The sequence below is a fragment of the Pleurodeles waltl genome, chromosome 2_1, assembly GCF_031143425.1.
Source record: "Pleurodeles waltl isolate 20211129_DDA chromosome 2_1, aPleWal1.hap1.20221129, whole genome shotgun sequence".
Lineage (NCBI taxonomy): Eukaryota > Metazoa > Chordata > Amphibia > Caudata > Salamandridae > Pleurodeles > Pleurodeles waltl.
Window position 1 is genome coordinate 589192880 of NC_090438.1, and position 14618 is coordinate 589207497.

General features: G+C 42.4%; 1 protein-coding gene across 1 annotated transcript in view; it reads right to left on the bottom strand.

The window, feature by feature from the left end:
* The window catches only part of NPSR1 (neuropeptide S receptor 1), a 1383746-nt gene that overhangs the window by 1062017 nt on the left and 307111 nt on the right, over window positions 1–14618 (bottom strand). Inside the window, exon 5 of the mRNA XM_069208133.1 lies at window positions 13015–13216. Coding sequence (XP_069064234.1) covers window positions 13015–13216 — 202 coding nt within the window. The remainder of the gene's footprint in view (window positions 1–13014; window positions 13217–14618) is intronic.

The following is a 14618-nucleotide window of genomic DNA, read 5'->3' on the forward strand; positions in this document are numbered from 1 at the left end:
AAAGAGTTCTGATTTATTTTAAGATGTGGCAGCATCAGCAACAAGAGGTTGTTTTGAGAAAGTGGTCTGGTTTCCTATGACAGGCAGCTATGGGAAAAGTTCAGATGCTGGCATTTATCATTTTGTGTTCTTGGTTCTCCTAGTCAGGGAGTGACTGTTCTCTTATATGTTTGGGTTTACAGCCTAGCTATCTACATGAACTTTTGTTTACAATATCCAAAGAGTAAGCCATTGGCTTATCTCAATCAGCCCCATTAATCTACTGGCTTGACTCACTCTCAATCACATCTTAGATCAGCCCAGTGGTACATTTCCCTCTTACTGTCTTACTACTGTTTGTTGGAATGTTTGCAGTAAAGTGCCTTGAGTGACTATTCGAGTTCTGAAATGTACACACCACCACTATGCTCTTTGTCACATTCAAATTGTTATCACATTCATACATTGTGTATAAACAAAAACAGTCCTTTTACCTTCAAACTGCTTTTTATCAATCCACCAAGACCACACCACCTCCAATACTAAAATCATCAATAGCACACCGCCACCAGTACGATACCACACAATACCACTAATACTAGACATCACCACACCATCACTAGTACCGCCATCTCTAATAACCTCCAACTTGACAACCCTGCTACTACTCTACTGGTGTTATCACCAACAATGTCACCAGTATCAACACTTCAGCTAATACTACCATTAATACCAACATCACCATCAATACAACCAACAAAAATACCACTCAACCTATATCATCAATTACAATACCATCAATACCAGTATCAACAAATGCCACCAAATACAACCATCACCAATACACCTACCACTAGATAACATCAATACAACCACATATACCACCATCAATACAGTCAAGAATGCCACAACCACTGATATCACCTATAACACTACAATCAGCAATAACACCACTAACAGCATCATCAACAATACTGCTGTCGAGGATACCACCCCGCCGCCAGTACCATCACCACTACAATCATCACCCATTATACCACTATGAAACTCATTCAATACCACACCAAGAGTGCCCAGTGCCACCACTTCCTCCACTAAAATATCAATGCCACCACTCACACCTCCACCACTGCCACGTCACCTCCAACTATACCACCACTAATACCATCACCTATAAAGCCACCACCACAACTTATACCACTAATACTACTAATACCATCACCCCCATACCTCTACCAATGTTACTAATACCACCACCGCCAATAGGAGACAATCAATACTACTGTTGACGATACTAAGAACAAGCATTTGTTAAACAAATATCGAACTTTAATATAAATATCAATTTTACATGTATTATCTATTTAGCCACAGGCTTCGATTTATTGGTTTTGCCAGTGATTGTTGTTACATGTCATGTTAGTTCCCATGGAAGATTTAAGCCATTAATTGTAGATAGCTTTTGTGGACAAAAAGTTATGAGGGCCTAAGTGTGAACTACCCCAAATAGCCAAAAGAGGTTTGGCACCTGGAGGGGAAACGGCCTGGCAGTGAAGGTGTTAAGCAACTAGAACGTAGGCCCTTCCCCCTGTAAGATGCTGGTGAGCAGGGGATACTGAGTGAACATTTGGTGTGGCTTGGACTTCAGAACTGTCCGTGTGGCAGAAAAAAAAAATATTTCCCTCTCAAGACTTTTTACTGTGGTGCATTTCGCTCCTGTTCTTTGATTCAGGTCTATATATTCGTTCCGGTGGTTTTGTGCACTCATTTAGAAGGTGTATGTGATCACATTCTGCTCACATTCCTTTCTCAGAGGTGAGTGTCAGTAACCAATAGGTTCCACCCATTTTGTCTCTCAGGATATTTTGTATTTGATGGCAACCAGTTTTTTTTACTTTTACTGCGACTTTCACTACCTGAGTCTCACTCACTGTAAATTCATGGTAAATGGACAGAGTGCTAATTGCCAGTGTCTGCCTTTTAAGATAAGGCCTCCAATGCACAGCTAGGGTTTTGGGCTGGTTATAAGTGAACACATGAACACTTGATGGTTTGCATTTGCAGTCTGCACGTGGGAGACTACCATCTTCTGAAGAAGGGAGTATTCAAGGATTTGTACTGGCCTAGTGTAAATCTTATAATGCAAAATTACATTTATAGTATAAATCTGTGGTGCTTACACTGTATGACACATTATAGGAAATATCTGCTCTCTGCTACAGTTTTGCACTACTTAGGTCACATTTTCCAGTTAGGTAACCATCTAGGGGTAAACATGTACTTCAAGTGTAGATTTACAATATACTTGATATCCTACTTCACTCCTTCAGACACTTTAAGGATTGTCATATTTCCCTGGCTCAGCTCATAGTCATATTTCTCCCCTACTGGACCGAGTTAATTGCTCAGCTCTGTGGTAGGAGGATCAAAGTCCTTGCCTCATAATGTGTTCATCAAAAGTGCTTGACTCAGTTCCAGGGAAAGGAGCCAGTGAGGAGGAAATCTGCATCTGTTAATTAGCTTGTCAATTTACACTTGCGCTGGGACAGCCCATGCCACCAAAAACAAATGAGGAGAGCCAGACCACTGTAACAAACACAGGAGGGGTTCCCCTTTCAAATTTTAGATGGAAGTGATAAAGGAGCTGTGTCAGCTAGGGGTGGAGCTGAAGGTCTCTTGGAAGCACGTTTCCTGAAGTAATCATTCTGGATTGTACTAGAATGCTGTGCAGGTGGGCTGGGAGTGGGTGTAGTAATGACATGGCACCCTAGGACTGACCTGGATGTCTTGTTTCTATAACTTTTCACTCCCATTTAAAAAACAAAACCTGCAACAGTGAGAGACAGATAAAAAGGCACTGGAGCTGGGAGTAACAAGAGCAAAGGAATACCTAGCTGGAAGGAAAAAACATCTGATGCCCTACAAGATGGACTATAGGAATTTGACTTCAGCTGACCCCAAGGACTAGGGTGGGTTTCTCAAGGGCCAGGGCTGCTGGTCCTCTCACGCTCCATGAAGAACAGTTAAGGGAAGGGACATTATGATGGACCCTGGATGGTTCCCTGAGACATCTGTGGACTGGCTCTTGACTTCGATGACATACTACTGCTCTTCAATAAGACAGGAGGTTCTGAGACCTGGGAAGTGCAGTAGGAAGGGTGTTCTGCTTGATGACTGTGAAGAAGGTTTGAAAATGCCCGCAAAGCAGGAGAGAACACCAGGACCCAGAATTCAGAGGGCCTAGCACCCTCTAACAAATCATTAGTATAATTTTTTTTACACTAATGTGGCGTTAGATGGCCAAAAAAGCTGCGCCATTTTTACAAAGTGGTGCAATGCATCCATTGCGCCACTTTGTAACCCCTTGCTCCATATTATGCCTGTGTCAGACTGCAACAAAAGTGGTGCTACATGTAAGATAGTGCCATTTTTCTTAAATGTGGCCCCAGTAGTCTAGGAAGAGGACAAGTCTGTTGAAGGGACCAGTAAAACGCAGCAGGCCTAACGAAGATGTGCCTGATGGATACAGCAACCCACCAGGGGCAAGATGTGAACAGGGTGAAGAAAATAGGCCCTGCAGGGCTCGTCAAACTGGCCTGAGAAGCCTGCCACCCTGGAAAAAACAGAAAGGAAACAAAGCATGTAGCACTAAAAAATCACAAGTGGTAGTGCTTACTGCTATGTGCGTTCTCCACAGGTTTTCAAGTATATGCTCATTTTACGAGGATGCTGTTGCATAGTGGCTGTCTTCCCAGGTACCATTGCTGAGATGATATTTGTAAACAATACATTTATCTGCCATATTTGATACGTTTTTTATGCATTTTTTTATGTGTTTATTTTTTACATATAGTACATATAGGTATATTATTTTTTTTGCTTTTAACCGGGATTAGTATGAAGTGCTCCCTTTCCATGTTCCATATGCATGTTCTGCTTGTAGGGTGTTTTTTGCAGTTGATGATTGTCCACCCACAATTAAGAGCTTAGGTCGACAACCTATGCATTGATTGTATCTTATAGATTTTATGTTTCACTGTTTTATGTATTGGCGCATTAATGAATTGTTTTTTTTTTTTGTTGTAAGGCTGAAAGCTGAAACAATAAATGCAATTGACTGATTGATTGATTTACAGAATAGTGCCAAAGCTGGTGGTATTTGTGTAGCCTATCATTACTAGAAGATTTATTGAAAGATTTCAAGAGGGGAGGCTCCTAAACAAGTTTACAAAAAGAAAAAAACTACTAGAATGTGTTTTAAATTTAAAAATACAAATTCAGCTTCCATGCTGTACTTATTTTATTTTGCTGGCCATACTGTTTAGAATAAATAATAACAATTCTGTGCACATATGTACATGTTATGCTTTCTGTTTCTTACAGGTTATTATATCTGTGTTTTCTTTTTGCACTTTCAACATTTCTATTAGTTAGACTTTTGGTGTTGTTAAGCTAACAAAATAGTGTTCACGCTCTCAGCCAACTCAAAGCTCATAGAGCTTTGATCAACCGCAGTCTGCAACTAATTGTGTCCTAATTAAGTGTGAGTCATAGGGCCTTAGTACGAGTCTGGCAGTCCAAGGACCAACAGACTTGTGGTAGTGGTCACACCACCGCAGTCCAGGCAGCGTGACCACCACATTACAACCCTGACAGTCGGACTGCCAGGGGACCACCGTCCCCGCCTGGAACATGGTTCCTGATGGGCTAACAGTGGTGGGCTCTTGGTCAGTCACACAAGTGTTGAATTCAGTGCCGCTGTGCAGATCACAAGTCCTATGTCCGCCAGCCTTTCCATATTGGAGGCCCCCCATGGAAAGGCTAATGGAAAGCCAATGCTGGGGGCCTCCCTGCCTAGCACCCTCGGAATGCACACTGTCTGCTGCAGCAGACAGTGTTTATTTCAAGACCCTCTGTGCAAAAGCATTGGCCTCAGCTCCAATGAGGTTTCCGTCGGACAGCCAAGTGGAAACCTTTTAATTAGGCTGCGGGGGAGACCAATAACTCTGCGCAGTCTCATCTCTTCACAGGGCTGGTGGACTGACGGTCGGCCACCAACATCATAATGAAGCCCTTAGTTTTTCACCTGCCAATGCCCATAATAATTATCCACTTCAGTTGCCAAGACAATGAAACCCTTCCTGTGCCTGTAAAGGAGGAAAAGAGTTGCCCATGATTAAGCATGGTCATTTCCTGCAGTTTCCCTCTCTGGTTTTCATGCTGTGACAATATATTTCTTCCCAAATAATTTTATCAGATAGGCTAACAATTATCAGATCTTGCATTTTTGCACAAAATCCACTGAATATGCATCATATGTGAAATGAATGAATCTTTTAAATATTGACAAATATAAAAGGAAACTGTGGTGGCTGAACATGAAGTTGCACTTTTCACGAACTCGTCATCCATTGTAGAGCCTGCCCTCTAATGGACGTTTCCTTGTGGAAGTTTGATAGAGGTAAGTTGAGTGCCACTCTTTGAATTGGGCATATTCTGAGATACCAAATATCAGCCCATCTTGCCTCTGTTAAGCTTCAATGAGGTAGAGCTCAGGGCCTGCCTTCCTGCCCTTCAGCTGCTACAGGGACAGTCCTCTGCATAGCATCGTTTGTGTTCCCTTCTAGCAGCGCCCTGCCTCCATCTTGGAAGAATAGTCTCCCTGCCTGCACTCTTCCAGTCCCAAGGCCTCCTTTGGTCACATGCAGGGCACCTACGTCTTGGTAAGGGGTACCAGACTAAAGGTCCAGTCCTAAAGCTCCAAAGAAACTCTCTCCACTGGAGTTTCAAGCAGATATGCACCAATACTATACCTTTATTTCAGATACACTGAGCCGGAGGCCTTGGTGCAAATTTTACCTTTAATTGTAGAAACTTTTCCTGAGGATTTTCTCTTGATGTTATGCAGTCCTCCCCAGCATACTGATTTTGATTCAATGTCATCAGATAGCTTTTTCGTGAGGCCCGGTCAAATCCTGGAAGTCTGGAAATTTGAAGAATTCATGGGGACAAACCGAAGTTCTGGCTGGCTCGTGTTTGAAGGTAATAGATTTGACTCTCGATGTGGGGTTGGTCCACTCATGAAGGTTTTTTCAAAAGTTGCTCCAAACGTCTCCAAACATTTGTAACTTCTTCCTGAAGTTCCCCTTGAGAGTTCAAAGAGTCCAAAATACAAATTCAAAGGTCTAGAAGCTTTGAGATAGTTCTTGGACGTTTGGGACTACAATTCTCACAATTTGGCACCTGGCTACAATTCCTACAATTTGATACCTGCTCAAATCCCTAAAAGTCCACTGAACACACTCCTGAGTGGGGACTCTTTTAGGAGTTGGTGTATGGAAGCTCTGTTAAACTGTTGCTTTCAGACAGTCCACTTCTTAATCCTTTTGGAAGCACGGAGCAAGGCAAAGTCCTCAGGGCTGTAGTTCCCAGTGTGCAGCAGGAGCAGTCCTTCAGAGAGAAGTCCTTTGGGGGTGGAGGCACGGTTTCCAGCAGGGCAGTCATTCTCTTCCTTGTAATTTCAGGCAGCATATCTGAGTTGCTATGCAGCTCTCACATATGTATATAATAGACAGAGGTGATAAGCAGAGGTGCACCCCTGTCCAATGAAATGCAGGGTGCACCAAGAAAATGACAGCTTCCTCCAAAGTGTGGCATATTCTTGTCCCACAAAGCACTGCACTTTAAAAATCAAAGATGGTGGATTTCTCTCCTGAGGAGTAAGAACTGGCTAACCCATCCACAGGTGGGGCTCATTTTCATTAATACTCCCCCTTCAGACCATCTGCAAATTATATTCCTTGCCCTGCCATCTAGCTGGAGGGAACATGGAGAGGGGATAGGCCTGGCTGGCATTCCTTTCTGTCCTATTCTCTTTGAACCCCAGTTTGATTTACCCAGCCCCTTTCTTGCCTTTGCTCTGCAGCTGCAAAACTCCCCCCACCAGATAATCTCTGTTCTGTGCAGGCCACTAATCAACTCATCAAAGTAGCCTGGCTAAGCCTGTTAAGGCAGAACCAATCAGGAGAGGTTGTTGCACTCCGGGCCACAGTTTGACCCACGGTGCTACCATTCTGGCCACTGCGAGCAACAGCACGAGACGCGGCACCTCCCTTTCCATTCCAGACACACTGTGGCTTAACGTAGTGGCCTTTTATGGTTGTTTCAGAATCCATGATGCCTGTTGCTGTTTCAGGCATGCCGCTTCTCCATGCGGTGGCCCGCATTAGGGTATTGGCATTTCGGAGTTCTGTGGTTTCAGTTCTGAAACCGCAGCTCCTTGATAGTGTAATGGGGCCTTATCACTTACCTATCAGCCATTCCTTAGTCCGGGGGCCATGTCCTGGCAGGTCCTTGCCCCATAACCCTCAGTCCTTGCTCCCAGAATGTGAGTAGGGTTTTACTGTACCATTCTACGGTGGTGATTCTTCCTATCTTTTTCTTTACAATTTCCCTATCCAAGATAGAGGCTTTTACTTCCTATTGCATCACTTACTGTCCAGGGGCATATAAGAGGCATAATCTTTCCTTGCATAGCAACACTCTCGGCTTCTGGTATGCCTTCTCTCCTGTTGGTGCATCCTACTTCTGCCTGGTGTATCTTCATTCTTTTTGAGCCTTCTGTTATTACTGAAGTTCTCTGTCTACTGCTCTGTTTTTTTCTTGCTGATACTTTCTGGCATCTCCTTGACCTCCTTTTTGTGGCCTTCTTCCTTCAGGAGTTCCTACCTGCAGCAGAAGTTCTTCCCTATATATTTTTTTCCTCTTTGTGACTCCTTCTGGAGGGCACAGGCTGCTCAGCTGCACCCTTATCTCAGACAGACCAAAATCTTCAAGAGCCAATATCATCACCGTCACAGTGCTACAAAGTTGGAGGGAAAGTTTCTGATCATGACAGAGGCTGCTAGAAGGCTGCATTTTGGCTCACAGAAATTAAAGTCTTATAACTTTTTTTCTGTCATATTATAAATACAATGGTGGATAATGTTGGATTTATTTTTACCAATATTTTGAGTCCTTGAATTATATTTCTAGCTCCTTCTTAGCAATATTTATTCTTAAATAACATATTCCAATGTCAACCTTTGTAGCTAAGGGCCAGATGTAGCAAAGGATTTGCGCGTCGCAAACGGCGAAAATCGCCGTTTGCGAGGCGCAAATGCCTCTTTGCTATGCAGAAATGCATATTGCGAGTCAGGACCGACTCGCAATATGCATTTCAGAATCGCAAATAGGAAGGGGTGTTCCCTTCCTATTTGCGATTCGGAGTGGAATGCAATACCATTTGCGACCGCATATGCGGTCGCAAAGGGTATCGCAGTTACCATCCACTTCAAGTGGATGGTAACCCACTCGCAAATTGGAAGGGGTCCCCATGGGACCCCTTCCAGTTTGTGAATGGACCCAAAACATTTTTTTCAGGGCAGGTAGTGGTCCAAGGGACCACTGCCTGCCCTGAAAAAATACCGAAACTAAAGGTTTCGTTTTTTTTTTAAATTGCAGCTCGTTTTCCTTTAAGGAAAACGGGCTACACTTAAAAAAAAAAAACTGCTTTATTGAAAGCAGTCACGAACATGGAGGTCTGCTGATGACAGCAGGCCTCCATGTTTGCGAGTGCCTAGACTCGCTATGGGGCCGCAATTAGCGACCCACCTCATGAATATTAATGAGGTGGGTCATAGCGACCCCATAGCGAGTTGCAGACGGTGTCTGAGACATACCAATTTGCAAGTTGCAAATTGCGAGTCGGAAGGACTCGCAATTTGCAACTCGCAAATTGGATTTTTCCTACATCTGGCCCTAAGTCTCAACAATGAGGAAAAATGAAATGGTCAGTTTTTCCATCAGCAGGGCACATAAAACATCTTTATAATGTCCCTGCTGCTAGTTACATGGCACCCCACCTGTGGGGCACCCAGGGGAGACCTTAGAGGTGGCCTGTATGCACAAATAAGGTATATAACCCATTTGGAACTACCTTTAATCCCAACATACATTGAATGTGCATACATTTTGCTTTTTCAAGACAGTCTGCAAAGTAGGGTGTCTTTAAAAATGACAGCAGGCACAACAGCAGTGCACATTCCAGTGCAGAAAACCTACTGTGTCTCTAAACCTCCCTACCCTATCATATACTAGGAATTATAGGTAGTTTGAATCCCCCTTGCCTTATTACATACCAGGGACCTAAATGGGGTCTGTCATTGCCAATTGTAATTATACCTTATTCCCATATACCTTTTATATCAGAATACTGGTCTTGGACCTGGTTAGCAGAACCCAGGGCACATTCAGAGTCAGTAATAAACAGCATCAGTCACAGAAAATGGGGTGAACAGGGCCTAAAGGATGACTTCTCACAAACACTATTAATGCCCACTCACATTATCAGGCCTGCACCCAATACCATTAATTCACTAAGGGTCCCTTCTGCTACAGGCTACCTGGTTGAGTGGAACAGTTTCCATACTTGCTCAGCACACACACGTGCACATGCTCACATGCAACCATCCGAGATCCTCTTTCTCTCTGCAGCAGATCATGTTTTAAAAGGCAGGTGCTAGAGCTCAAAGTGTGTAAGACTGTGTTAGTGAAACACATACCTGAGGTCCAAGAACAGAGTATTCCAATAAGCAAAAAAGGGATGCATTGGTCACAGCCCATTTTCCTACATGCAGCAAGCAACTTTCATTCTCTGTCTAAGCCCAGCTAATCCCTTCCCAACCATCATAAGCAAATGCATAAAACCTGAGCTTTTTCCTTTCCTTTCTTTATCCTTTTTAAAAATGTTAGTCATCCTTGCATGTTTAAACTCTGACTTCAGGTTACAGTAAATCCAAGCCAATAGTAACGATTCTCTGTGCCAATAAGAATCAAATTTTCTAAAGAATACATCAAAATTTAACAAGCATTTGCAATGCAAATGGTCTAGCGTTTGCTTGAGCTTCAGCAATTAGCATTGTAAACTCCTAACCGGACTTTTCTTGCAACATGAAATTGAAAATGAAAATAAAACAGTTTCACATAACTAACTGGACTTTTCTTGCCATATAAACTGAAAAGTAAAAGTTTCACATAAGCAAGCTGACAGCCGCCATCAGTGCACAGCAGACAAACAGTTCACTCGTAGTGACACCCATCGACAAAAGTGCAATTATCAACGTAACCCGCAAAAGTGCAATTAACTATGTAACAGGGTCGATGTCATGCAGAGCGCTCGACTTCTGCCAAGCAAGATCGCGCTGTGAAAAAAGAGAAAAAGTAGTCCTCAAACCGGACTGAAAACAGCGAGCCTAGTATGCTTTCAGTACTTGGTTGCTGCGCTTGAGGAGGGTTAACCACCGGAAAAGGCATGACGTATGCATGCCTTCCACTGATGAAAGCAAGCAAGTTTTAAAAGGAAAGCCCACGAACCAATGAAACACACTGGCTTGACATGGGCGTGGTTTCAAGCCCATAGAGAGATAACAACACAGAACTGAGCGCTTTGCGCTCGCCCGTAAAAAGGGCTTTTGACTGTTCTCTGTCCCTTGCCTGCTAGGAAAGACCCATACTGTTTTATTAAACCTGAATGTGATTTATTTGTTTGCATTGTCAGTGCAGGAAAACAAATGTTCTTGTTGCTGCTTTAGGTCACCCTTAAGGCAAAGGGTGGTAAAGATAGTGTTACAGGTCAAAGACGCAAGCCAGGGGCCACAACTGTGAGCCTTGGTGACCCATTAAATTACATTAAATTACATTTGTTCTTGAGCATCATAATAGTCAAGAGAAAGCAGTTCTTATCACTATCAATAGCACTTGTGTAGAGAAGACGTGTCTTTGCAAAACTAAGACGTTGCATACGTGATTATCAAAAAGGCCTTTAGTGAAATTCCACTCTTTTCTGTTCCTGCTCATTCATTCTCTGCCAGTTTTGTCTCCCTGTGGCCCTTCTTGTCTCTCCTAATGCCCCTCCAGGTTCTCCACATCTTCTAACCATTCTAACCACTGTCTCTGCATTGGCATTATGGTTCCTCTCCATTACCAAACCTCCTCATTAGCCCACATTTTCCCTATGTGACCTCCCAATGCCTACATCTCAGAATGCCATGTTACCCAGCATCCCTGCAGAGTAATCACCAGGTCCTAATCATCGGCTCTGGAACCAAAGTCTTCCTAGATGCCCTCTTGTCTCCACTTTCATATCATATGCCTAGGAACCTCATTGCTCATCTTTTTCCTTCTGAATCCTAAATATCTCTTCTCTGTCTTAAAACAAAACTACCAAAGACTCCCCATCTCTGACTGATATCTTCAAAAAGGTTCCCAGTCTCTATATATACTCTTTTCACATACTCATACTGTTCTAATATAGCCCATACCACCTGTGCCTCCCCTTTAAACTCCCCTAGTTTTCACTTTCCTGCTTTATTTTTTAAGAGGGACCTGTCTCCTCCTCTGTATCTTGTTGGCTAGGAATGAATAAGTGGAAGGTTGAGATCATAAAGATATGCTTAGTGGATGAAAACAAAAGCTATTTTATGTGTGTCATTGAAAAATAAAAAGTGCATCATGTTATTAGCATGGACTACAATACAGAGCACAGAAGATACAAGTGAGTGTGCCTTAATTTGCAGTCCTGAGAACAGTGTCAAAATAACTGCTTAAATGCTATTGTTGATGGGAAAACTACCCAAACTACCTCGAAACTACCTAAACACACTACAGGTATCGGTCCTCACAAGGATAGTGTTTTTTCTGGAACTGACAGTGTCTACTCATGTTATGAGGACTGAACCGGTCCTCACAGCGTGGGCTACACATGCCCACACACACATATCATCTCCGTGAAGTGGATCCCCCAACCCTGCAGTACGGCCTCAGCTAGCAGGGATTGCGAATCCCGCAAGCAAGATTGGTCCAAAACAAATGCTGAGGCCCCGCTCCTGGAAAAACCAGATATGTATTTTTAAACCTCAAAGATGATGTGTATGGATTTCATTTGGGACCATGACCCACTCACCTATGCCTTACAAAGGATTGGACCTGGAATTGCAAGAGCAGAGCTGAAAAAGAGACAGAAGAGGGTTATTTATTCCTCTTCTTAGCAACTCCTGGTTCCTCTCGTTTCAAGTAATATTACAAGGATATGGCAACAAAAATCATGAGTGGAATCGAGAACTATTCAGTGTGACTGCGAAATAATTTTAATGGCATTTGGCCTATGGCTGTATTAGGTTGAAGAAACTTTGAAAATTTGCATCAGAACAGAATATTTCATAATTAGTCTGCAGTGGTTAAACCCTATTCACCTAATACTAAAATGGACGACATGGATTTGAATAATACCTGATTACTTTTTAGGTGCATTTTGGGAAATATAGGATTTTAGCTGCAGTCACGTGTCACCCTGGATTTAAAAACACACAATTGTTTTCAATTGGGAATCCATTCACCTATGAACAAGGCTCTACATGAAGCCGAAACGCCTCAGGAAAGGAACTTGTTGCAATTTAGATTTTTGAAAATCCAGGAGCTGGGCCTCAGCATTTCTTTTGGGCCCATATATATATAGTTTTACACAATGTCAATACATTTTAAATGCCATTTGTCTGAAGTTTCATTTGGAAAAATATAAAACATTAAGAACAGATTTTATTGGTACCCACTTGAAATTAATTTACACTAACATGCAGTTCGCAATTTATCACCTTGGTCACTTCTCATTAGCAATAATTGTATTAAAGGGAACGTGCAGAGCTCACCTTGCTTTCCTGCCGTAAAACAACACTGGACATTTACAGATTACATTTATTCGGAGATTTTCATAGCATCTCATGAATAATACATCATTTATTATGATACATTAGATCCTACATAAAGAATGTTCACACGAGCAATAAAAAAATAGGGGTTTAATAGACTACAATATATAGTATAATGACCCTCTCGTGCACTTCTCCAAAACAGAGGCGCGCTGGCTCTCAAAAGGGGGGGTTACTGTTGGTCTTAATCCTGGTTTATTAGATCAAATCTATATGCTTCCAAAACACATACCTGATAATAATTAAAGGGATGAAGTACACCAGGAAAGCAACGATGGTCATGTAGGGAATCCAATAGGAATCGTCAGGCCAAAGGGCCCAGCACTGCACTTCTCCGTTCGGAATGACCCTTTTCCCAAATATTATTAGTGTTGGAACAGAGAATAGGAAAGAAAGACTCCAAGCTGCTGCAATCAGCACCTTTGCCTGTTTTTCTGTGGAATACAAAGAAGATCGCGGTCAGTACCGTTAAGAGAATCCATTTTCTCCATAAACTGATTCTGATTGTCTGCTTTCTTATCAGTAGTGTTGATTTACCTAAATAGGGCTAAACAATCGTCCATAATATGAATGTGGAAGGCAATTACAGTCAAATACTACCAGCGCAAAACACTTTCACGGTGCTATCCAAATATAGAGTAGACGTCGTAAAATAACACAGAACTAATAACAATAATATAGGGTAAATAGTATGATATATATAGAGAGTAATTATTGTGTATCAATATATAGAGTAAATATTGTGCCCGTATGGTCTAATTATACGGTGGTTAATCAGTTATATAAATCATAGAGTTACTGAACATGAATACGTAAAATTTGCAGATACATTTTCTCATAATTTCTGCACTTTTTGCAGCACCGGAGCTCAGAAAACGTATTGTGCAAAATAGAGCATTGCCACAATTGTCGTTTGTGTTAGGAGTTATCCCCAATTTAAAGTTGTCAATATTAATTACGAATAGATTATTTTTTTCCGCTTGTTATTACGCTCGCTAATTTGCCGCTCCATTCTCTTTTTCAATGATAGCTAAGGGCAAGGCTGGTGGCAGATTAACGAATCAGGAAACGTGGCTGACTAGTCGTGTCCCTTATTAATAAACATGTGCTTCCATTTACCTCATGTGGGTCACCTTTGAGTATTGGATTATTGTATTTACTGAAAGTCCGTCTTTCACAGATTGACCACCCTTCCGTAATTTTCAGGGACTGCCCGTAATTTCGCCCTGCCATCCGTTGTCCGTGATGAAAGGCTTAAAGGACAACATTTGTCCATAATTTTAGCCTTTCACCTAAAGTACAAAACATAATTAGGACAGATCAGTTTTCCCAGCTGGCCAGGAAGGGAGGGAGGGAGGGGCAGACAGACAAGAAACAGGCCTGTTTGCCCCAGGGTGTCTCCTTCCATAAAGAAATGCAAATGTCTGCACACACATCCAAAGGGACTTGGAAACCTGCATTGATTTAATTCTAAGGCATGGGCACTCACAAACATTCTCACAGGGGCCACAAGATACTTCTGTGGCATGATGAGGCCCGCACTAATTCCTGCAGGGTGAGGATTGGGGTGATGAAAGGTGGGCGTAGGGGGAGGCGAAGCAGATGCATGGTGTGAACAACAAACCATGAGAGAAAAAGAGATACACATCTGTTGGTTGAATTGCAAAATGTAAAACCAGAAAACTAGGCATCAGACCTGGCTTCCTCATTTGACCAAACGGTATGATCCTAGTGAATTGGTTTTCCTCATTTGCCTCCTTTTTCTTCATTACGACATATGAGAGCCCCTTGAAATACACAAGTTTGGGATGTGTGCTATACTGAATCTTCTCTTGT